The 26,666-nt window shown below is 44.2% G+C and overlaps 1 protein-coding gene across 1 annotated transcript in view; it reads left to right on the top strand.

Moving 5' to 3' along the window:
- Positions 1–643: 643 nt before the first annotated feature.
- satb1b (SATB homeobox 1b) overlaps positions 644–26,666 on the top strand; it is a 119,346-nt gene continuing 93,323 nt past the window's right edge. Inside the window, exons 1-5 of the mRNA XM_084336429.1 lie at positions 644–802; positions 12,527–13,540; positions 14,974–15,215; positions 18,750–18,926; positions 20,335–20,461. Of these exons, the coding sequence (XP_084192555.1) occupies positions 15,002–15,215; positions 18,750–18,926; positions 20,335–20,461 (518 nt within the window). The 5' untranslated portion in view covers positions 644–802; positions 12,527–13,540; positions 14,974–15,001. The remainder of the gene's footprint in view (positions 803–12,526; positions 13,541–14,973; positions 15,216–18,749; positions 18,927–20,334; positions 20,462–26,666) is intronic.

Below are 26,666 nucleotides of genomic sequence, written 5' to 3'. Positions count from 1 at the left end.
TTATTGTTGAAACGGAATTGTTTTGTAGTTTGGTTTCAAACGCATCAATTCATCCGTTTTTAATAAATGTCTCTTTTAGATGTGTGAGAAAAATTGATATAACAAATAGACATACGCCGGACTATGATGATTTCGCATTCTTCTCAGGTGTGAGCAGCAGATAATTGGCAGTTTGCCATCATCATCCATTGTTAAAACAATTTAGGCTTTTTCTATACATAGCAAAACGCACCTTGCAAGCAATGCTGTATTTTACCAGCCTTGTTTCCCCTTGACATGCAAACATGTGGCGTGTAAATATGAAAATGGATGAGTGTGAACGCTCTCCTGGCAGTAGCCTCCCTACTCTCTCCTCTTCCCAGGCTCCAGCTCCCTGGAGAGCGCGCGCGCGGGGAGAAGCGCGTTGTAAAAACCAAAGTGGGGCACGAGACAAGCTGCGGCACAGCTGGCAAATCATCGATTTGAGCATCAGAAACGGGGAGGGGCGGCGCGTTTACCTGCCGCCCTCTCAAAGAAACCCTCCGCGCCGCGTGCCGCTACTCTACTCTCCCCTCGCGCCCGCAGCACACGCAGCTCACAGTTTGCGCTCCATCCTGCGCTCCTCTCCGAAGTTCTGTGCAGCTTTTTTTTTTTTTACGCAGCCTCCGCGAGTGCGGCTGTTGACAACTCCCTCATCTCATCACAGAAGAAGGACTTTTCCTGAGCAGTGTTTCTGGATCTCTCAACGCGGAGCAGCGTCTATACGAGGTCTCTCAAACTTTTGATGGAAAACGAGAGGTTGGGTTGACTGCTAACTTTAAAGGTATGTTCACACATATTTATCCTGAATTGCCTGTTACTGTTTTGTCAGTGTGACGTTCAGACATGCTATTATTTTTCTTTCTTTTTTTACTTCCCCAAGTTCATGTCAGAGTTCTTATCATAGCATGTATTTATATGAATGCTTATGGGAAAATAAGAAGGTGTGACAGTCTGGAATGGGATGGACAAACAAGACTACTCCCGTCTACATTTTTAGACAACACACAAAAAGTGTCTGTTACATAGGCTAGGCTATTTAGAGAGAATAACTACTAGAATGTGCATGTCATGCTTCAGGACAAACATTCAGCTTTCAAGTGGCAAACCGTGCGCGTTTGCGTCACCTTTCTCTTGTTATTGTTTTTAGTTGCAGTCTACAGAATAGGGCTACGTTTATTTAAAAAATAAAATAAAAACATGATAAACTTTGGTTAAATAGATTAATCTCGCCTAATTTATTTAACAGCTTATTTATTACGCATAGCAAAGGGAATGGCTTGAGGTTGCCAAGGGTTACCCTCACTTACTTGTCAAGCTGTTACAGTTTTTCTCAATTGCTTTGGTGCATTTCTCTGATCAGAATTAAAGTTTTCATAACTGTTAGTGCATTTCTCAAAACAATTAGTACAAACTGCAAAACCTAGGTGATAACCTGCAGAAGCGTGTCACTTGCTCAAAATGGATAATTCATTCCTCAAAAGCAAGTATTCATGTCAATGAAAGTGTCACTGTCATCAAAATGAAAAGTCCTGACACCATTGTTTATAAACAAGATAGTCAAATGGCTTTGCCATGTTTTCGTTATGACAGTTTACTCTGTAAGTGTTTTCCAATGCAAAAAAAGTCAGATCTTGGTGACACTTTCTGAAAATGCTCAAGACAGCACTATACACTATTTGCACAGCCATTTGAAATCTACAGTTACACATTGCTGTATTTAGTGAGGTAAATGAGTACAAGACACGTATGTTTCACATTTTTTACTGCATATGCTCTTTGCAATTTTAATTTGTTCACAGCATTGTGCAAAAGAAAAATACAAACTAATTTACAACAAACATAAGAAACACCCTTTGGCCTTTGGGTAGAGCTGTGCACAACTGTAAACAATATTGCAGTACATATTGGAACTGAATTGGAACATACAACATACACAGTACTGTAAATCATTCATTCACATCCAGACGTTCCTGTCTGTCTGGCTATTGGATTCAGGAATGGGGAGTAGGGAGGGAGATATTCCACCAGCATCCTTTCATGTGCGGCAAACCACTGTGTGACCAGAATTGCGTGGTGAAAACGCACATTATCCCATACAACAACGTACTTGGTCAGATGGTCGCCATTTAGACCCTCTCATTCTCAGGGATTATGTCCCTGTAAAGAGTGTCTAAAAAAGTCAGCAGATGTTGTGTGTTGTATGGACCAATGCGGGGCATATGGGTGAGGACGCCGTTTTCTGAGATGGCTGCACACATTGTAATATTCCCTCCTTGTTGTCCTGGGACATCAGTGGTTGCTCTCTGTCCAATGCGATTCCTTCCACGCCTTCTACCTTTTGCCAGATTGAAACCCGCCTCATCAACATATATGAATGTGTGCAGCGATTCCCTGGCATCCAGCTCCATTCAGGGGAAAAATTATAAAGAAATGTATAAAATTTGTTTGACAGATTTTGACAACTAGTTCAACATATTAGTATGTAATGACTCAAGCAATGAAATGAGGACTATTAGTTTTATAGGGAATGACTATTCAGCAGTCATAAGTATAGTTCATTTTGACTGACATGACCTAAGCAAATGATAATGTTATAAAACAGCAGAGAATTGTATGAAAGCAATTGATGCATGTCCAAAAGCATTTGCAATTTGTTCGGAGGAATGAGAAACTGCTACTATGATGTGCACAAATTACACAATGTTGTGGAGGTTGAACTAACAGTTATGAGAACTTTAATTCTGATCAGAGAAATGCACCAAAGCAATTGAGAAAAACTGTAAGTTGAGGGTGTTGTGAGACGGTAGAAGAATTAAAGTTGCTTTCCAGTGTATCTCCAACCCTAAATTATAGCTTTCCAATAAATATTTATTATAATCATATATTGCAGTTTTCCGGATGACACTGTATGCAGGAGTTGCGGTTTGCATAGCAGTGTGTGCAGGCCCTCATAATTTTTGTTCCTTTGCTTTTAGTGATGAAATGTGTTGGAATCCTAAATGCATTATTAAAACACTGAAATATCCATCATAGTTTGAAGGAATTACCTGCTGCTTAGGTAGCTAATTTATTATTCCCATTACAATTACATGTCAACTTGTGTCTGCACTCTGCACATTCGCTGCTTCACCATGAAATACTTTGTGTGCCACCAAAGTCTCAAAAAAACATTGAGGCAGAAATATTGTGATTAAAAAAAAGCACCATGTGGAATTTTAACAGTTGATATATTTTCAGTGTTGCAAGTCTCTGCTTCACTGCGATATTTTAATGATACAGGCTCAGTAGCATAAGTAGTATAATGTTGGCCTGTGGCTTTTGCCACTGCTGATAAAGTATTTTTTAGGAACCAGGCCTGTGTGTGTGTGTGTTATGTGTGTGTGAGGACAGTTATGGGAAGCTGTCGTGGACCATGTTACCATTGTAAGTTTGCGTGGGCTAGTGTGGTTTCCTAAGGTTTCACTGTCTGTTACTCTGCATAACAAACAGCTTAGATTTCTCACACATCAGCCTTTGCAAGATATTTCTGATTTGCGTCAAGGTAACGGGTCACATTTAGAAATATGTGAAACAAGCTCTATGGTCCTGTGCTGTGGCAGCAATCTATAACCTTTACCCAGAATCGTTAATTTGGTGACGCATCATCATAATTACCACTGAACCAAAATACAAAGTCAATCATCATCATGCGTTGACATGCTTGCTAACAATGCACTATTTGATGATGAAAATATATAGAATTTTAGTACTTGATGTCAATCTCAGTCGTTTGTCGATTTGCTCTCATCATCCGGCTCTGTACATGCCCTTATTCACACGCATTTAGGAGGTCAAACACACATGGCACTCTTTGCAGGGGGAAAAAAACAGGTTATGGGCATAATAGAGGCTGATTTTTATCTTTGCAGATCTCTGGCAGCTCAAGGTGCTGCTGTGGCTTCTCTGGTCAGTGTCTCTGAGCACAGTGTCACACAGGCCTTTTCCTGTCTCAGGCTCCAGAGTCACTTCTTGTAAGTCGTCCGCCAGATGAAAGCATCAACAGTGGCTGATGGAACGTTGACACGAGATCTCTCAGTTTTACTATTGCGCTCAGTCACTACAAACCGGTACTGACAGTTAGCGGTTGTGAAAGTGCCCCAAAACACACCGACGTACATCATCTTGACCTTGATCTCCTTACCTTAATTTCTCCACTTAAAACTTGTTTGGCAGGAACGATAAGAATCAGGGTGAGCATACTGCTATGGTATGTATACCTAACAGGCCACACAGATCTAATAGTGATGCTTAGAGGAGCGCTGTTGTTGCGGTGGTGGGGGGCCTATCTGTATCTAATTATTTCATCTGAATTTGTCCTCTGCAAGGTCTTCGACTTGCTATACCACCCTAAGGAGATCAATGATTTAGAAGGAATCTTGAGAAAACAACGCTGCTGTTCACTTGCAAGTCTTAGCCCTGTGTTTTTTCCTGTCCCCTCTGAGCTTTGAGTCAGTTTATCTTGTCATTGCCTCTAATCGAAAGTAGTGCACACTGCTGTTAATGGCACCACATTAATAACAGGAAATCAGCACTAGTGTTAGTGAGCAGTGAGAGAAACACACCTAGGTGATCTCTCGCTCTCCTTTGCCCCCCCCCTCTCTTTCTCTTCAACCCCTGCGTTTAATCCTGGTGGCACTTTTGCATCACATCTCCTTTAATTGGCACTTAATTTGTCAGGTCGCTGGCGCATACGGTTAAAGACACAGAGGGACCGGAGGCGGCAGTACTGGCTGGCTCCACTTTAATGCTGGTTCTTCCAGTAAAGGCCAGGTGCAAAGTAGAGTGAACCCACAAACACGGCACGGTGACAACATTCACCAGACTGAATACTTTCAGTTGGACTGCAGGTCAAAAGATGATGAAAAGAGGTCAAAGTCCAAGACAAAAGTTTGTCCCTTGACCCATGTTGACCCATGTTGTCCCTTGACCCAAGAGACCAATGTTGTGCACAGTGGAGCACAGAGGTGTTTTATGTTCCTCTGCCGTTGTAGTGTGGTGCCTCGCTATGAAAAAGAGGTTAAGAACGCTGTATTACTGATGGGTTTCAACCAAATTATGAACCGAAGCTCTTGGTGGTTGCAGAGACAAGGAAAAAGCCCAGGAAAATTGTCGATTCTAAACTGAAAGACCTCTAGACGCTCACAGAATCAACCAGGAGACAACACCTTAGTGTTTGGGTGTAACCGAACACATAGGGTGGTGCCTCAAATACCTCCAGCGAAGACGTACATTATTAAAACTCCTACTGTTGAGGATTCAGGCTGAGTTTAGCGTTGGGGCTGTGCCTCAACCTCGCTGAGACTGATATCTAGGCTAAAACCATTAATCGTCTTTCTTTACCACCTCGATAATTATCGCTGTAGTGAAATAACAGCTCAGCAAACAGTGAAATTATACCTGTGGTAGGGAGCAGAGTAAATACCTGTTTAGTTGCCAGCAAATGTATTTATTAGACTGTCGCCAGTAAATAAGAGGCCTGTCTCGTTTTTTAAATGTGTGGTGCTTTGGGGATTCCACCCCCCCCCCCCCCTTATGAAAGCTCTGTTATGATTACTAATAGAGAAGGTAACAATGATTCTCAGAGTTTTTTTTTGATGACATGCCGCAACCAGTTTGTAAAAAGAAAAATACAGTGTCTTAATAGGGATTGTTCATGCATTCCAGGGCTCTGTGTCAAAAATGTAAGAAAGGCCCCCTGACAATTACAGTCATACCACCCTGGGTGCATGGTTAGTATGCGACTTGGGAGTTACAGCTCATTTTGGCATTATCTGGAAAGTTCTTAAAAAAAAAGGGGGGGGGGGGGTATGTTGCCCCAGCATGTTCAACAGAATTTATTCTGGCATAATGTTTTGCATACTGTTGATCCAGATTCCTTGGCTTAGCAATAAAAGAATCACATTGTTTTCCGGTCCCTCTCACAATCAGCCGGGGTTTTGCAGAATGGGTTGGCGTGTCGTCCCCCAAGAGATAAATAACCTGAGTCCGTCATGTTGATTCTGTCACGCTTTGGCAAAATGACGTTCCTTTCCGATATTCAGGAAGAAGAAAAAATGAAACTATTTTTAGTGTGCTTCACGGTACCATAACAAGTACAATTTGGAAAAAACAAACAAAAAAACAACATATATCTTTAACTTTTTATGATTCAAATCACATTATTTAAGGTCTTTGATTTAAAAAAAAAAAGAAAAAAAAAGAAAAAGGAATTGTCCTTTATTTCTATGCTTGTCCGGATCTGTGTAGGTTTTTCCTCAGTTCTTTGTTTGGATAATGCAAGAAAAAAAAGCGATTTGGAGGAAAGCGCATCCCGCTAAGATCAGGTTGTTAATACCCACCCACATACACCGATGAAACAATTTCAACAGAAACTGTATTCTGTATCCACACACACACACACACACACACCCTTCCCTTATCAACTGCTTTGTTTCTCGGTGGATGGATGATGCGTCCTTTGACAAGGGATTAAATGCGCAAAGAGAAATATGTAGATTTCTTTATTTATTTGTACTTTATTTTACCTCGGAGTCAATGGAGGGGGATATAACTGCATCCTTAAGTCCGGACCTCTCATCCGACGTTCCTGCCTCAGCCTACATAATAAAGACCTGGTTTCCCTCTATCTCACTATAGCCTCATTACCATTGCACCATCTCCATCGCCTGCCTCCATTCACTTAACACCCTCAAGAACTCCCCACGGAGCCAGAGGACTTGTGCCCTTCACCTCCTCCACCCCTCCTACAGGGAAACACGGCAGGACATGGCAACCTCTCGCACTGCCCTCAGCCTGCCTTCTCAGAGTGCAACAACAAAGTGTGGACAAGGCCATCTTCAGTATCTCCCTCCCTCCCTCCCCCACACACTCACTAACACACAACCCTGTCCCTCTAACTCTATTAATTGTTGATATGTTGCAATCCACGAGGCAGGAATTAGAGTTCTAATTATTCGAGGCATGTGATGACCGGGCCTTGCAAAGCAGTGACAGAAAAGTATTTTTTTTAAAGAGCCCTGGCTCTGATGGTCCTTGATTGTTCTATGACTAATTGGTTTTATAAATCGATAAAGGCAAGTGTGTGTGTGTGTGGGGGGGGGGGTAAACAGGGCGGTAAGGCGATAAAGGGCCCTCTCAGCTGCCTGGGGACGCAGTAACACATTTTGAATCATTAATACAGATTCCTGTGGGCAGTATGACAGCGGGCCAGTCGTGGCTCTGCGTTAATTACGCCGGACGATGCATTGGCACCACTGTCAACCCAGTGACAACGGGGTCGACTGTACTATCAGGCTGCGGGCAGCGGCCTTGACCCTGCAAGTGGAGGTTCCCTAGAAACCGTATATGTGTGTGTGGGAGTCGTATTGTGTTTACAGTGCACACCACACATTATAAAGAGAGTTGCAATCTGGATTGGATTAGTCTTTTGGATAGTCTTTCGTACAATGGTAAAAAAAAATTAAATATGTACTGGTTTCGGTTCCGTGCCTTTTGATGTCGACGACAACTCGGAGGCCCGATGAAGAGAAACCCAGGGAGACCTTCCCGTCAGCAGACCAGAGGTGGAGGACCTTCCCGTCAACAGACCAGAGGTGGAGACCTTCCCGTCAGCAGACCAGAGGTGGAGGACCTTCCCGTCAGCAGACCAGAGGTGGAGGACCTTCCCGTCAACAGACCAGAGGTGGAGGACCTTCCCGTCAACAGACCAGAGGTGGAGGACCTTCCCGTCAACAGACCAGAGGTGGAGACCTTCCCGTCAACAGACCAGAGGTGGAGGACCTTCCCGTCAACAGACCAGAGGTGGAGACCTTCTCGTCAACAGACCAGAGGTGGAGACCTCTCGTCCGCTTCTATTTTCGACGACTTCATGCGATTATAAAACAATTAAGCACTTAGGGGAGACTCTCAGAAGTTCATTACATTCCCCTCTTTCTCTCTCTCTCCCTCCCTTGTCCAATGACATGGCGTGGTCATAGAGAAATTCACCTTATTTCACTTTTAATTGAAGGCCATACTTACTGTATGAAAGAGTAATAGAGAACATCAAACTAATCTGATTTTGGAGGATATATTCATTATGGAACATCTCTACTATGCTTCCTACTGAACAGCTACTTCAGTGTTTTTCCCCCCACAGTACCCACATGTTTTATTATGGGAAACATTCATAAACAATCACAAAGTCTTTGTACAAGTATAAGAAGCACCACAACCATCCTCAGTTTGTTTATGGTTTGTTTTTTAGTTTTCTGTGCGTTGGTTTAGTCCATTGTCCATCTCAAGTCTCTCCTCCATTCCGAAACACAGGCCCCAGATGTAAACGTTATGTACTATATACCTGCTACCATATACCATCCTCGTCTTCTTTTTTATTTCATTTTCCCACTGCAACTGTAGATATAATCTTTTCTTCTCGTAGCGGTTCATGTGTACCACACTAATACAGGGCATGTTTTGACACATTCCCCGACAGATTATTAAATCCCTTGCAGCCTTTAATAGTACTGTTGTGTGTGTGAGTATTTTCATTGTGGGAGACACTCGCAGGAAAGCTCAAGGTCTAACCACTGACAGCGCTTACCCCATGCTGTCTGTGTTCGCCGAGCGCTCAGACTCGACGCGCAGACTAATTTGTATTAGTAATCCAAATAATCGTATTAATGCCCATTAGAAGCGTCACAAGTGGCGAGCATGAAGACATCACAACACCTACGTACTGTAAGTGATGGGTTTGGCTTAATTTATCAACACTGAGCCAACAAATGATACAATTTCTCATTCACTGATTTTTTTGGCATGTAAAATACTCATGCTTGGCTAATAAAGAGCCATATCATTTTATTACTCTTTATATTTTCTCTAAGCATTTAAAAAAGAAATTAAGCGATAGCAGGCCAAAGTTCAAAGCCACTGCGACAACAGCTGTAGTAGAGCACATGGCGAAGGTAAAGTGTATCTGCCCTTTAATATTACGATTTCCAGCTGCCAACTCAGACAATTTAGCATCTGCTTTTTATTTTATTTTTTTGGTGATTGATTCCTTTTAAACGCGAAGCAACAGACACGAAGGAAATATAAAATATAAACAATTAACCTACTCCTTTTTATATTTTCACTGTGCATCACTAAGCCCTCCGTTGCAAAGCCACGTTGGCCAGTGAAGACTCGTCTTCAACAGTAAATCTGTATTCAACACATGACTATAATAGCACACCACTAGTTTTCTGAAACGGGCTTTCCATGTCTGATTTTTTTTAAATAAAAAAACACCTATTTTTCCCCCCTTTCTCTGCCATACAAAATGGTATATATGTTAATTGATAATCAGCGGTGTTGATTCAGTGGTGCATTCAGTGCAAATCTGTGCCCTTCTGGATATCGGAAGGGTTTTCACAGCCACGCCGGTGCCAACCTCGCTGGCACGCCGGCACCTGTTGGCAGTGCCGAGGCCTGGCAGGGTTATCGATGCTCTCTGATGGTCCCCGACAATCACAGTGGAAATGACTGCGGCTGCTTGCGTCACGCCAGAGAGAGAAAAGAGCACATTTGCCCACAATGGCTCTCGTGTTCGCCCTGCCGCCATCATTTTAGCTTTTTTCCCAGACGCGACTCTCCCCATCACCAAGGACGAAACAAAGAGAGGGACCGGGGTTGTGGTGAACATCGTGTAAAACATGTCAACATGGAGAACGTATCAGCAGGTTCAGTATAGGAACTGTTATGCAATGGCCGGTGGGAATATTGGTCCTCGGTGTACAGGTCTAGGTGATGTAATGTTGTTGTTGTGAGCGATTGATCTGATGAGAAGGAGAGGGAGGGGCGGGTGTGGGAGGCTGCTTGTGTCTGTGTGTCACAGTGGACACTTTCACTTTCATCAAGCTTGTGAACAGTAGTTAGCCACATTATGTAAAATAAATAAATAATAATAATAATTGCAATCGGTAGGATCCCTGTGCTCCATTTGACCACACTTGGTGCAGGTACTTCAAGACAACACTTGACTTTCGATGAAAAGATGATCGAGAATCATGACTTGTCACTTGGTGCACTGGAAAAGATAAGGGAGGATCACTGAATCAGTGCAATGGGCTCTGGTTTTGAAAATGCACGTAGGGTCTACAATACTATCTGTTTCAACAACTCTAATTTCCTGAGAGAAACCACAGCCAAATGAAAACACTCCCCACACCCCCTCAAAATGCACACATTGTGCTATTAGCTTAGGTATTAATATGACAAGAGACCGCTCCATCTCGGGTTGAAAAGGTGCTGAAGGTCGCTCTGGCACACTTTGTTTTCTCCGTGGTTGTAGTGCATTATTACTCTATTATGTGCCATGTTTGGTCCACTAATGCATTTTAAAATGAGTCAACTTTTGTTTCACAAGTTCTATCAATGGTGTGTGTGGTCATAACAAAAAGCTCTCTTATAAGGTGGACAAATACAGCGATCACGTTGGTTGACTGCTCATCTGTTGTCATTTCAGTATTCCTTTGCAAACCGATGTAAAATACCCTTTTTTCCCACTGAATGTAACATGTTTAGTTCCAAAACAGCTATATCCATTTGTAGAGGGAGGAAGAAATTGTCACCTGAAGTTTCAATACATCAGTATTTATTCTCTTGTAATAATATTTCAAAAACACAAATGATCTCATCCTCCAAAACGATTAAGACATATTGTAGGTAAAGATCTTTAAGATATAATAACTGCTATCAGCTATCATTTGGTAAGAGTACCCCCCCCCCCCCCTCCACACACACACAATTCATTTTGGAACAACAACTCTTGATTTCCTGATAGCATCTCCCCCAAATAAAATGGTATCCCTCCCCTTATGTTCATATGGATACTATTACCTGACCTCGGTTACTATCAAGATAATCTGAATGCTTATGTCTGTGGTTGGCATTGTTTACATACCAACAGCTTTGTGTGAGACGTTAGCTATTATCATTGTAGTTGTGGTTTTACATAGAGGGGAGAAATGTTTTAAAGTGTTACATAGCATTTCATATAATGATTGACCACAGAAGTGGGCCCATGCCCGTTGGTTTGTCATTGTGATCGGTGCACACGCTTCCTGTTTTTGTTGGTTTCCTGTTTTTTAATGCATTTTTTTTTAATTTTTTTTACTCTTTCAGAATCTGGACAGACATGCCTGTTCCTCTTTGTCTGATTGAGTTAATATCTTAATCAGTCTAGATACGTCGTACTCGTATGTACCTTTCCTTCAGTGGCAGCTGACATTTTTCTCTGTTGACAAATTTGTTTTATAAAAAAGATTCTACGGTAGGCTTTAATATGTACCATAGTTGTAATGGGTACTACTTCAGTTTTGTCTTTGCCATTTGGTGCTTATAACACTCTCAACAATGCTATTAGCTAAAATTGCTTTTTTCTTTTATTATGGTCAATTTACTTCCAATTCAATACATTATAAACACAGGCAGAACATTTAGTTTATTAGTAAAGGAGCGTTTATTCTCAATCATTGGTTGTTCGGTTGGACGGTACAACCTTCTCCTTGTTTTGAAGAAAATCGACTTCCTCAGTTGAGGAACTGAGCGCAGCCCTGCTGTACAATAATATACAACAGACTTGAGTGTTTGTGTTCCCCTGTGTTCCTATACTGGACACACTCACACACTCCCCCCTCTGGCTCTTCAGGGGTTAGAACATAGTGACAGTGAGGAAAGCGCAGTCACTCACTATACTATCCACACAGTCGACAGCATTGGCGCATCCTTGTACTGTGTGTGTGTGTGTATGTATATATATATATTGTGTGTGTGTGTGTGTGTGTGTGTGTGTGCGTGTGTGTGTGTGCGTGTGTAAGGCTGTATTGTAAAAGGCCAGGTGAAACAGTTATTAGTAAGGCATCCTAAGGTTAACGGCAAACTCCATATCAGGCTTTTGTTGACAATTTCAACAGAGATTACGTTGTCTAATATTTTGGCATTCAGTTTGACACAATGCATGACCTGTCATAGGGGGAAAGTTCACGAAATGGTGAAATTATAATAACAATGCAATAGCTATAATAAGACAACCTTGTAATTTGCTTTTGATTATTTATTGATTAGAACACCATATAAAAAAGAGAGCACATTCATGTGTGTGTCAGTTTATGTAGGTTAGACAGACCAATATTAATAGCGGTAGAGTTATTCTGTTTTGTCAAATGGCTTTACCAGTAGCTACCCTTTGTTTATATCGGCCTATATTTTATTATTTCCCCCATGATCCATAAGGGATATCTGTCCGTACTCATAGCCCCTCTCAAAGAGTGTGTGCGTCTCTCTGTGTCGGCTATGTGCGTGCGTGTTATTCAGTCATAAATGCAGAACCGCCTCACTCTAATCAAGCTGATTAAAAATTCCTGCGCGGCGCACAGCCGGAAACCGCACCATCCTCTGTTTTCTCTCCACTTTTGACTTTATTTTCGGCTCTCCTCTCCGCTAGGACCTCGGCTGTGTCGCGCCGCTGCCGCCGAACACTCCAGATGCGGGTGAAATCGTCTTGTTTTTGAGGGTCTTCTCCTTGGAGATGAGGAGGAGAAAGGGAAAGCACAGGCAGCGCCAGCAGCACCAGCGAGGAGGGGAGTGATGAGTCAATACAACTAATAATTTAATGGGGACACAGAGGGGGAAACAGAAAGAAAGAGCTCCGTCCGGACGCGAATCTAATGAGCAGGACGCCTCCTCTACCGCAGGCGGCTCTCGTGCATCTATAGCGAGTCTTGTTTATGTTCCACATCGGGAAAGTAAATCGCACTTTTTTATTTATTTTTTAACCCTGTTTGGGTCCGCATATCAAATCCACACCGTGTCGGCAGGAGATAGGAGATCGTTTGTCGATCATTTTTCTATTGGGACATATTGACATCTATCCGCCGCCGCGTATTTTTGTATGCATTCTCGTCGGGGTCGTTCGTAAATATACAGGCACACGGTTTCGGTAAAGCTTCTGTGCTTTCGCCTGCATTACATTACATGACACACGGGCTACGGCTGCTCGGTAATCGCGGTGGATGTGTGATAGTGAACTAAAACACAACTCGCCGCACTTGATGGACGCTCGACACATTGACTTTGTATCAGATGTTATTTGTCTCGGCTACATCGAAAATATGATAGACGGGTGACTATTCCCCCAGTCAGTCAGTCCACTGGCTAATTAGATAGGGATATTGCAGGGCTGCTACAGTTGGACTTATGTTATCGCTTACCAATGTTCTGCTATCACAGTCCATCTCGACCTCCTCTCTCTTGTACACATTCGGGTCTCGCTCTCGTTCTATCATCCGGCCGCCGCTCGAGAGAAGAACGCAGCTTCTCAGGACATTGTTGGCACCTGTGTCGTGCAAACATAGATAGAATCAAGCGGTGAAGTTCGCTCCACCCTGACACAACTTGGAAGAAGACGCGTTTCAAGCCCGCATTATATGCTTTCCTTTGCTGAAGTGCAGCGTTTCAGGTTGGTCTGACTTCATTTAACTTACTCCCCAATCAAACGTGTGTTGTGTGTGTCTTCATTTTAACTGATGTTTTTTTTAAGGTCATTGTAAAATCCTGACCTGGATCCGGACCATATCCGGTTCTGGATTATTTTTGCCCCCCTATTTAGAGAATTAGTTGCCTCATTGCATATTATGAATGGGAGAGTTCATGATCGTTTACGTGGTAAAGGTGGGGGTTGAGGTTGATGATTTTGCCCTTTTCCATTTATGATTATGGCATTCCAATTAATTTTAATTTACACAGTGCATGGATTGTGATAACGCAGCCATTGATAAGCTATACGTAACTGGTTGTTCATATAGAGAAACAATATTCATTAGCGTTAGCGGTCTAATATCTGTGGGAGAAAATATCTGTGGGAGAAACAAACGTATGTGTTAATTAACCCCTTATGAACTACCAGGGAACTGTAGTCAAGCAGGTGTAGTTAATGAGCTTCCTGCACACCGGTGGCTGTGTGTCTGTTGGCAGAACCTGTTGGTAATCAGCCTGCAACACTCCTCTTTACAAATCTCTCCCATCTCTCTCTCTTTCTCTTATCATTTAGACGTTTGAGTGTCCCTGATGAGTCAGCAACTTGCTGACGTTCTGAAGTTTTACTTCAAACCCTGTGGCGTCTTTCACCATTCCAAATTTTTTTTGTTTTGTAATGACCACTATTAGACATGGTAGGAGGATGATGAGTGGAAAGGCGTTCAATTTATTATTCTAATCCAAAAAAATAAATAAACCACAGGTGACTTCTGTGGTCTGTCAAGCTGCACCCTATCAAACATGTCCGATTCTAAACATTTAATAAAGTTTGTTATATTTTGAAAGTCGTATCAAAATGTCCTCCATGTCTATGTACCTTCATCTGCCTTCCCCTCTGCGCTGCCAGGTGAGACAGAAAGTACAGAGAGCGACTCTCTTAGTCCGCCACGGACGGGCCCTGTTACGTGAACTGCGCTACTCATCCAAGTGGAATCTCTGCAAACTAATGTGTTTGCACTAAAACAGGGCCTGTTTGCTCACGACGCATGGGACTCCGTAGCGGGACATACATACATAATACATGCACTGAAAAATGGGAACATTATGGTCGTAACCCAGGCTGAATTGACAGTTATTACTGCGTGCAGCCGGTACGTTTTGCAGTGTTTTTCGATTACTTAAAGTGCGTTTTTGCACCCAAATAAATGGATGTTCACGTCATTGTATCCATAATTATATAGAGACGAGCTAAAATTCCACTCTTGACACGTCTTACACAATGCATCTGAGTGACTCGTCCTTGTAGTTTCATTGGACCCCTCCACCGCCACACCACACACACGCACAGTAAAACTACAAATCCCACTGACAGCTACCTCTCTTGCCCCCCCCCCCCCCCCCTTTCCATATCCACAGGTGATAGTGAGCAGCAGAGGTGCTGAGAATGATGGAGCATCTCAGCGAGGCGTGTCTGGGCAAGGAGAACTGCGAGCTGGTCAACAGCATGACAGAGGCCAAGGCCCCGCCGGCCAAGCTGGCGCGACTGGAGCAGAACGGCAGCCCCCTGGGCCGGGCCCGGCTGGGCAGCACCGGCGCCAAGCTTGCCGGGGTCCCGTACAAGCCCTCCGCGCACCTCCTCAAGACCTGCCACAAGAGGGGTGAGTTGGAGAACGATGGGACAGGTATCTGTATAGGCACCTGGGGATGACTCAGTAATATGGCTTACATGGGTGAGAGCTATTTTGTGTGTGTTTTTTGGGGGGGGGGGGGGGGGGGGGGGTAGTGGGGAGGGTATGCACGTGCATTCATGTTTGTGTGTGTGTGAGAGAGACAGAGAGAGAGAGTATGTAATTAGAGGAAAGGTTTGAGGGCTGTCGTGTCGATGATGTCTTTATATTGTTTGGTGTGTTTACCAGTGTCATGGCTCCGTGTCCAACCCCCTTGCACACTTTTACTATGCTTCTTAGTCATCTTAGTGCACACACACACACACACACACACACACACACACACACACACACACACACACACACACACACACACACACACACACACACACACACACACACACACACACACACACACACACACACACACACACACACACACACACACACACACACACACACACACGTCACACACTCCCACTTATTTGCCCAGACAATAGCTAATACAGGAGCACCGTGAGAATGATTCCCGTGGTCTGCGGCACAGCGCTGTCTCACCTCTCTCTCTCTCTCTCTCTCTCTCTCTCTCTCTCTCGAACCCCCCCCCCCCCACCTCCAATATTTGTTTGTTGAGGGAAAGTTTCAGTCCTTAAGAGCCATCGTCGTTTACAGGGAGCCTTTACTTTGAGATGATGACATATCTTTTTAATATAACCAGCGTCGGCTCATGAATAACGGGACGGGTGCCCGCTGTCCAAAAATCCCCTTTTACGAGCGCATTTCTTTTCAGCGGCAGGGAGAAGCTGCAGGTTTTTTGAGTTGTAATAGCATTTGGCCGTTAAAGCTCATCTGTTTGTTTGTTTGGTTTGGGCTTTTCTCTCCGTGCCAGAGGGACTCTGGGAACTCCTGGAATGTCCTCTGATGGGCCGTTTCTCTTATTTGCTCCTTTAATCTACGCATTGCGCTCCAGCTGAGCGACTTTAATTCTTCACCTTAATCATAGCACGATTTAAAAAAATATTTGGCCACCTACAATGCTCTGTCCTCCCGGTGTCCCCCGTCCCGTCCCCTCCCCCCTCCTCTCCCGGCATGCTTCTCTTCACTTTCAGCCTTTTCCAGAGGAGAGCGGTGCAGCCGCCCATGAGGCGGTCTGCTGCGGAGGCTTCGCAGAGAGGGCCCACAGCAGGCATTGTGTCCAAGCCCGAAACAATATTTACCATGGGCTTCTCTGGGCTCCCTGAAAACAAAGCCGGTATTGATCCCCAAATGAACCTACACAGCACTCTTTATTGTTGGATCTTTATCTATTAAAATCGGAGGGGAGAAAAGCGGCCCTTTCAGCACATTCCCTGGCATCTGCTGGCGATTACCCCGCTTATTGATTGTTTGCCAGAGCTGTTTGCATCTTCTGGAATGCCTGGGATTAGAAAATATCGTGAGTCACCGCAACTGCTCATGGAGAGCACATACCATCGTCATTATTGTTAGCAGTCTGACTGCAAACTCTAAAAAGGCCCCTGTAAAAAAACTGTTATACCCTTTTGGATATACACTATAAACAAGCTTTCTGATGAAAGTGTGCCATCAATACCTGCCACAACTCACTGCAAATCAGTATATGTGGGCGGGGGAAAAAAGGCTCCAAGAGACGAACCCTCCCTCCTAGCAACACTACTGGAATCCGTTTACACTCGCCAACAGTATAACTACATCTACCGCTGCTTTAGCCGAACAGCATAGGCGGTGTTATTTGCACAGCGCATCCCTCGTTCAATGCTCGTTCCACCTAATAGCAGACAGCCACTGTTGACACAGGTTAGTAAACCTTAGGGCGCCGCGCAGAGGCAGGGATTTGGAGCACTGCATCATGGGAAGTTGGCTAATGTGAGCCCAACACCATAACAGTGAATACAAGTAATTAAGTGAGTAAACACCCTGAAGCCAAAATAGAAAGATGAGTTGGAGGCTTTTTGTCACAGTGTCATGTTTGTTCCAAGAACAGGTGATGATTCAGAAATATATAATATATATATAGTCATTAAAAACATAGTTGCAGCATTGACAGACTGTATATTGCTGTATTGTCATCTACCATCATGGGTGGGTGCCATGAAGTTAAAGGAACACGCCAACTTTTTGGGACATTTCTAGCCTGGAGTTAGACAAGCAGATACATACCCGTTTCTTCTCTGTGCATGCATTAGGCTTAGGGAACAGCCGCACGTTAGCCTAGCTTAGCGTCATTCACTGGAAGTAGGTGTGCCAGTGTAGCCTAGTTCCCAACAGTCACGAAAATACACTCCAAATACAACTCCAAACTTTCCTGTAAACATGTTGTGACCTGTGTATTTACCATGTGGAGAAAAAATAAATAATAATTAATTAGACATTTTCATTTTTCTAAGCAGATATATACTTTTTTTTTGCCGAACCACTGCTGCCTGGGCGCAGTGATTTCATCACCTCAAAAGCCCAGTTTTTCAAAAAACAACAGGGCTTTTGAGTCATCAACTTGACAGTTTGTCTCCTTTTGATATACACTACACAAGCTTTCCCATAAAATGACCCATTAATACTGACCCCCCCCCAACACAAATCAGTTCACATGGGCAAAAAAAGCCCCCAGTAACACAGAAGCCCTCCTGCTCCCCTAATAACAATCAACCGTAATCCTTCGTCACTCTACAACAGCACAACTACATCATTCATACTAAATATTCATTTAGATTCGATTAGAATCTCTGCCAACTACATTTTTTACATATACCAGGAATTTGTCCTCTCCATTCTGTTAAGGAGCAGTGGTCAGCCACAGTGCAGCGCCCATGGGCCAACTCCAGTTGTAAAGCCATACCTTGGTCAAGGGAAACGGCAGGAGTATGTACCTAGCATGCATGTCTTTTTTGGTGTACCCGGAGAGGGAGAACATGTGCTTAACCACAGCACCACCGCGCCACCCCCACCCTCACCCCAACACTTACCACCACGCCACCTCAACACTTACCACCGTGCCACCCCAACACTTACCACTGTGCCACCCCCATCCTCACCCCAACACTTGCAGTATCGAAGGTCGGCATCTGTCATGTAGGAGCTCCCCACTCTTACAGCGGGGACACACTGCCTCGCGGAATGGCTGCCTCGCTGAACTGCTGCGGTTCGCACGAGCCTGGCTGTTCACACCAGAAGTGCATTTCTTCGTGCCAGAGATTGTGCTCCTCTGCTCCAGTCACAACATGGAGGTGCTCTATATCGACTAGATGCAGAAACTGTCGTTGAAGGTCGCTGCACGTCCGCTATGAACACTTCAACCGGTTAACGGGGACGCCGGACGGAAACTGACTGGCGCAGCCGGTGCTCCGGCTTCCAGTGTGTCCCTAGTCTCACTCCTGCTGCTCCTCTCTGCTCCTCCTCTTCCAGTGTGTCCCTAGTCTCACTCCTGCTGCTCCTCTCTGCTCCTCCTCTTCCAGTGTGTCCCTAGTCTCACTCATGCTGCTCCTCTCTGCTCCTCCTCTCTCCCCTCAGGCAACATGCTGCCTGTGTTCTGCGTGGTGGAGCACTACGAGAGCCCCATGGAGTTTGACAGCAAGGAGGAGCATGCTGAGTTTGTGCTGGTGCGCAAGGACATGCTGTTCAACCAGCTCATCGAGATGGCCCTGCTCTCACTGGGCTACTCCCACAGCTCCGCCGCCCAGGCCAAAGGTAAGAGCCCCAGTGGAGGGAGGGGGTGGGGGGGGGGACGGGGGGGTGGATGGACCAAACTTGTGAAATTGGTCTGGTCTTAGGTTTTAATTTGTCATTAATCTTATTTCATTTATCTTATTTTCCTTCTTTCTCTCTATTAACTACCTACTCTCTCACTCACTAGCATGCCTCTCCTCATACTCTCTCTTTCTCTCCATCTCTCTCTCTCTGTTGCTTATTACGTGTCTCATAGTCACTCACTTAAACACGGAACACACATACCTGCATACACACATGTGCACACACTCTGCGAGTGGCCGAGGCTACATAATAGCAGGGTTGGCGGCAGATCTGAAGCCACAGTAACACATCTTGACATTGATCCCAGACAGGAGATCCCTTATGCATGCACACGCACACGCCCGCATGCACGCTCGTCCTCATGCACACGCACGCACGCATGCACACACACACTCACGCATGCACGCATGCACACACACACACACACACACACACACACACACACACACACACACACACACACACACACGCACGGAAACTCTGCAGGAACAACAGTGAAGGTGGGATCCAGGGTCTGCTAATTGCACTGGAACACATGCAGGCCGAGGGCTGCTATTTCAAGGTGCCTCTCAGCCTGCTCTTTATTATAGGCTGTCCATCACATACACACACACACACAGAGCACTCTCCAGCGCACCGAAATATCCTCTTGGCTCACCTCACTCTCTCCCTCTCACAGTCATCAGTGCCTACTGTGTGGGCAGCCATTGTTTCAGAGCCAGCCTAGAGAGAAGTTTGTGTACATTTACCCACTTGAGTACATGGATGTGAAGTGTGTGTAGGCAGATTATAGAGAGACATACTGTACCTGCACTGGTCCAACACTGTAGTTAGATTATAGAGAGACATACTGTACCTGCACTGGTCCAACACTGTAGGCAGATTATAGAGAGACATACTGTACCTGCACTGGTCCAACACTGTAGGCAGATTATAGAGAGACATACTGTACCTGCACTGGTCCAACACTAGGCAAACTACAGAGAAATATATAGGAAATATATTTGAGATTGTTAAATGAAAATGCCACTGTCACAGATTACCTATCATGTGATTTTCCATTCCTAAGGTATTACAATATACAGTATATTGATATTGAAAATATTTTGTATGTTAAAATAATGTTTTTATGGTTTTCGCCCAGTCGCCCAACCCTTAGTGATTGCTTGACGGATGGATGTATACATACTGGTCTTAATAAACCCAACCTGTGCTATAGAGGTCTCTAGTTTAGAGAAATTATGAGAAAAGGTGGATTGTAATTTTAAAACCAATCCACTTGTACTGTGTTTGTTTGTTTTTGCGTGTGTGTGTGTGTGTGTGTGTGTATGTGTGCATTCCCCAGGTCTGATCCAGGTGGGGAAGTGGAATCCAGTCCCGTTGTCGTATGTGACAGACGCTCCAGATGCCACAGTAGCTGACATGCTGCAGGACGTCTACCACGTGGTCACACTCAAGATCCAGCTGCACAGGTCAGACACACACACACACACATACACACACACACACACACACACACACGCACACACTCACACTCACACATGCACACACACACACACTCCCCACCCCAACCCAGGGCGCCCCTTACAATAACATAATTTGTTTTGCCCCCAATGACATAATTGTTCAGGCCTTCCAAAGCGTTGCAAAGAATGATACGATTTTCTGTTTGGTCTACTTTGATGCAATTTAATGATATTATTTTTAGGAGTGATTTTGAAATAACGTGATTATTGCATTATACTGAATTGTCCTGGGGTACCCTCTGACACTTAGAGCTACCGTAAAACTTACCGTATAGTCGAGTCCCAATTAAACACTTTTTTTTCTCGCTTTTACTGGCCGGGAATACAGTAGCTACACATTTAGGCAAATAAAGGCTGGTCTCAATTAGAAGCCGGGTCTAAATTAATTGTTTTTGTGGTTACCACAGGTGTGGTTTTCTTTATCATAATTTGCAATCATGAGACAGTGCTGAGCAAAACTCGGGAAATGCAGCAGCGAGACATATCTCCATTATCTCTTGCTCTCTCTATTCATACTTACTGGTTTAAATAAACTATTTGATAAGATAAGATATTCCTTTATTTATCCCCTTGGGGAAATTTGGGCGTCAAAGCAGCATAGTGGAGGGGTGAGGAGAGGTACAGGTATGGGCAGGGTAATAATAGAAATACATAAATATAGGCAATACAATTTGATCTGAATATAAAAATATGAGAAAAATAAACAAAGTGTAAACAAAAGTGCAGATGAGGGTCTTATGCCCTATAATTTATATTATATGTTGTACATTCGATATAGGCAATACAACATTTTAATCTGAATATATATATAATATGATTAAGAAAAAGTAAATGGTATACACAGGGTGCAGTATACACAAACTACCCTAACTGGTATGATATATGTCATACATTGTATAGTCTGTAGGTTTTGAGAGTCAGACACACCTAGTGGTCAGACATTCCTAATAGTTCTCAAGTTCTGCAGCCGTTAGTTCTCCAACTGCTGGCAGCAGCCTGAATCTCCTCAGAGACTCACGCCGGGACCCCACCAGGCGAGAACAGAATGTGTGGCCGTCCACACCGAGTCCGACTTCAGAGCGGTTGAAAGCGCACAGAGGAAGGCACATTTACATTGGAACAGCTGTAAATGCCTAGTCTATATGCGAAGTCAGTCCCTCCCCCAGTCTAATTAGCCTCTTATGAAGCGGGCAGAAAAGTGGCAATTTTTTTACTTCAACTTGAGGACTGCATACTTTCTTTTACAAACCAAGCCAACATACTTTATACTTATAGCACATGCATGAGCCTGATCTCTTTTGAAAGATGACATTCTGAAGTTTCTGATTCCAGAAAATAAATTCACTTTTAGTGCTAACGTAATAGAGTATCATAGATCTGAACTTGAGTTGTAAAAAAACTTGTTACTCAAGTTTTTCTGTAGTAGTTAGTAGTCCAGAGGTAGTATTTCCCCAGAAGGTGGTATGGCTTACAAATCCAGACGGAGCCATAGCCTGAAGCCTTATGTAGTACATATCCAAATTTCATAAATATCCATTCAGAAATGAGTGATTATGAGTGATTTTGGTAAACTGTGTACAAAGAAAAACTCAGTTTTCTCATAGACTTCAATTTATTTGGCTTCCTGTTAAAGATATTAGTTGTTCACCTAGATCCCTGATTCAATTTCACACATCCCCACATGGGGTATCATTGGAAGCCACACTCATTGGCTACAACGATCCACAATCATTTTCGAGATCGGATCTAGATTGACGGAACTACTGCAGCCTGAGTTGGGAGTGGTATTTTGCGCAATACCGTGTACTTTGCACAAGCCTCAAATACCGGCATGTAACTCGGATTTTGTCGGATTTTGTCGCTATCGACAGGCAACAAATAAGCCTTCAATTCGGTATATATATTGTATTACAAAATATGCACACCCGAGCCACTAGGGGTTGCCAAAGTGCCGGTTGCAAGAAGTCCGAAAAACTTCCCACATATGGGCTGTCGCAGGCTAAGAGGCTAATGTGTTGTTCAGGTGTACTTCAAGGTATGTCTCCACCATCTCTACCTCATCCCCTTGGATGGTGATGGGAGTTTGGGGGCGCCTCTTCTTGTCTCTCCGGTAGTCCACCACCAGCTCTTTGATCTTGCTGATGTTGAGTTGGAGGTGGTTGCTGTCACTCCACCCTACAGAGTTCTGCTCCACCAGGGCCCTGTACTCGTCCTAATTGTCGTCTGTGATATAACTTAAAATGGAGGAGTCATCTCAGAACTTCTGTAGGTGGCACCCGCTCGAGATATGGCAGAAGTCGGAGGTGTAGGGGGTGAACAGGAAGTGTGACAGCACAGTTCCTTGGAGGCCGCTGGTGTTGCCCTGCAGTCTGACGTATTGTGGTCTGTTGGTGAGGTAGTCCATGATCCAGGCCATGCTTCAGTCACATCACTGTGAGCTTCTCCGCTAGCCGCAAAGGCTGGATGGTGTTGAAGGCGCTGGAGAAGTTGAAGAACATGATTCTCACTGAGCTGCGCAGCTCTTCCAGGTGCATGTAGGCTCTGTGGGGCATGTAGGTGATGGCGTCCTCAACTCTGATGTTTGCCTGGTATGCAAACTGCAGGGGGTCAGGGATTGACACACCAGGGGCTTGAGGTGTTGCAGGACCAGCCTCTCAAAGGTCTTCATGATGTGTGACGTCAGAGCGACTGGCGTGTAATCGCTTAGGGCGCTAGGGCGTCCCTTCTTGGGCACTGTGGAACAGGCCGAGGTGGCTGTCTCTTAGAGCCATATGAAATCCGTTTTTATTATTTTCCAAATTCCATAATTTTTTTTCCCAAATTCAGTTTTTTCCGTTTTTTAATATTTCAGAATTCTGTATTTTGCTTTTTATGCTCATTTTACCACCAGAAATAGTGTCTAATAAGTGGGAATGAATAAATGTCCACAATTGAATAAGATATAACAGTCCATTTAATGTTTTTAAGTGCTACAACTCAGAAATACAGTTCAATTTTACACAATATTTTTCAAATAATATTGTGACAAAATAAAAATACACATTTCAAGTGTAAACAATAGATACAGCTAGCTACTACTGACATTATCACAATGACAATGTCAGTAGCCTAGCTATATCTATTATATTGTGATGAAATATAGTAATGCATAATTTAGGCATCTTTAGTTTAGTTTATTTCGTTTATAAAGGACAGTGTATAATGACAATCGTTTGCATTAAACAAATGGATGGGTGCACTAGATTTAGCTAGAAGCTATCATTTCCATCTATAGTCCTATGTACTGTAACGTTACATAGCTATTTAAGTTTATTTAGATTATAAAGGACAGTGTATAATGACAATCGTTTGCATTAAACAAATGGATGGGTGCACTAGATTTAGCTAGAAGCTATCATTTCCATCTATAGTCTTATAACGTTACATAGCTATTTAAGTTTATTTAGTTTATAAAGGACGGTGTGTAATGACAATCGTTTGCATTAAACAAATGGGTGGGTGCACCAGATTTAGCTAGAAGCTATCATGTCCTAACGTTACATAGCCATTTAATCACAATAGTGTCGCAAGTGTTTTTGCGGGTTCAGTCCACGGAACGTTGACAGCATTTGCAAAACACCTTATCGACTGAAGCATAAAAGTCATTAGGATACTGCTCTGCTCTGAATTTAGGGCTTATTGCGGAATTCCTTAGCTTCTTGACGATGTTAACACCGAAGCAGCCAGACTCTTGAGCACTGCTGTGTTGTGTGTAACCTGCTCTAGCATCCCCACCTCCCCGGTCGCGTGTGCACCAAACGTTCCACCCAAAAACGGAATTTCAGTCCAGATTAGGCCAAATTCTGCAATATTCCACGTTTTGCAGTTGATTCCATTTTTATTGGTTAATTCCGCGATTCCGTCCGCGATTCCGTGAACGTGGATTTCATATGGCTCTACTGTCTCTGGATAACAGGCCTGTATGCTGATACAAGCTTCACCAGATTGTAGCAGACAGCAGGTGCAGTGTCTTGTTCTCGCTGGTCTTGTAGGTCACAAACTGGGTGAAGTTCATCAGAGTCTTTTAAATGGTTGAAATCCCCATTGATGAGGATGAATGCGTACGGGTGTTTAGTCGGATGTCCCGCAACCGTAGAGTCACTCACTTCACCACCACTGCGCTCGGATGTAAACGGTCAATACTGCGTTCTATACCGGCGATGTGCCCAGGATGACACCAGCTGGAATTAACAAGCCCTCCACCTCTCCTCTTGCCGATTTGCTTATTCCTGTCGGCGTGCACCGCCGTGAAGCCCTCTTGTTCAATAGTGCTATCTGGGATGTTATCGTTCAGCCAAGACACTTGTACTCGTTGGTTGTTCACCAGGGCTGAGAACTCGTCTGTCTTGTTGGCCAGTAATCGCACGTTTCCCAGAGGACAGAGAGCAGGTGAGGCTTGAATGTTCTGTCGTCCATTCTCCTCTCCCTCACGCTCGTGCCAGCTCTCGCTCCCCGTCTGGGGATCTTAATCTCGGCTGGTAGTTTCCTCGGTGGTGCTGCAACTGTGCCTCGAAGTTTGAGGAGCGTATCACGCAAGTACACAATTCTGCCGGCGTTGTTGTTGTTGTTGTTCTCCATTGTTCAGCTAGACTCTCCTAACTCAAACTCACTTCTAGCGGGCTAACTTCACAGAAGTTGTTAACATTAACATTAATTTAACGTAATTTTTTTTACAGTCACTTAGACACTGAGTGACGAAAGTGAAAGAAAAATCAAGAATGGGAGTAAATAGGGGTAAATATAATATTTAAATATAAGCATGAGGAGCTGCTAAGACAGGCTGCCACACACCTCAGTGCCAAACTACTGGGTGATATTATTTCCCATCTTTGCTGAGCAAGAGTTTTGTACAAAAAAAATTAAAGGACGATCCATTATTGACACCTGTCCCAAATATAGGCTAGTTGTGTTCAATGATTGAAGTAAATAAAACCCCGGGCTATTGATTGAAGTTTTACTGTACGCTTTTCACACGACAAGAATAGCACTCAGCGTTTTCACCCGGACCGTGTTAGCTGGAAAATTAAGGCCGCAGGTGCTCGCTGTTCACTGTCATAGATCCAACATGTACGTGATGCGTCCGAGATGCCTCATCAAGACACCTAGCAACCGCAGAGCTAAAGCACATCACCGCTAGCATCGGCATGCACACATAAATACACATATACCGGTAGACACACTTATAGGTGTGGGCACACACACACAGACACACATTCATGGATGCATACAGACAGTTACAGATACACATGCAGAAACAGGCGGACACACACACACACACACACACACACACACACACACACACACACACACACACACACACACACACACACACACACACACACACACACACACACACACACACACACACACACACACACACACACACACACACACACACACACACACACACACACACACACACACACACACACACACACACACACACACACACACAGAGGGGCACTGGTGTGGAGGCTTGTGCCAGCTGCACAGTAACCCAGCGTTCTGCAACCCTCTGGAGAGCTGTTCATTCTCTCTCTCTCTCTCTCTCTCTCTCTCTCTCTCTCTCTCTCTCTCTCTCTCTCTCTCACTATCCTCGCTTTATCTCTTTATCCTCCCCACCCCATCACCCCACCCTTCACTGATGCACACACACACATAGAAATACACACACATATGCATGTACATATACGCACGCACGCACACACACGCACACACACACACCAGCCAGAACACAGAAGGTTGTGTTTATTTCTGGCACGCTAGCCTGACTGCATGGATAGCTGTCTCTCTCTCTCCACCACCCTCTGCGTCTCTCTCTCTCTCTCTCTCTCTCTCTCTCTCTCTCTCTCTCTCTCTCTCTCTCTCTCTCTCTCTCTCTCCCCTCCTGCCTCTTGTTCTCTCCTCTCCCCCAGAGGCTTTTGAGCTGCTAGAGCAGTTTAAGGTGTTCTGGAAAAGCCACTGTGTGGGTGTGTGTGTGTGTACACGTATGAGCAGATGTTGGCCTGGACCACTGCATGTACCGCTCTTTGCTCATCCATCCACAGACCTGCTTGTTCTAGATGTTTGCTTCAAACAAACGGATACACACACACACACACACACACACACA

The sequence above is a fragment of the Notolepis coatsorum genome, assembly GCF_963971535.1.
Source record: "Notolepis coatsorum genome assembly, chromosome: 19".
NCBI classification, from domain to species: Eukaryota; Metazoa; Chordata; class Actinopteri; order Aulopiformes; family Paralepididae; genus Notolepis; species Notolepis coatsorum.
The sequence above is the reverse complement of the archived record's forward strand: the minus strand, read 5'-3'. Positions and strand labels throughout refer to the sequence as shown.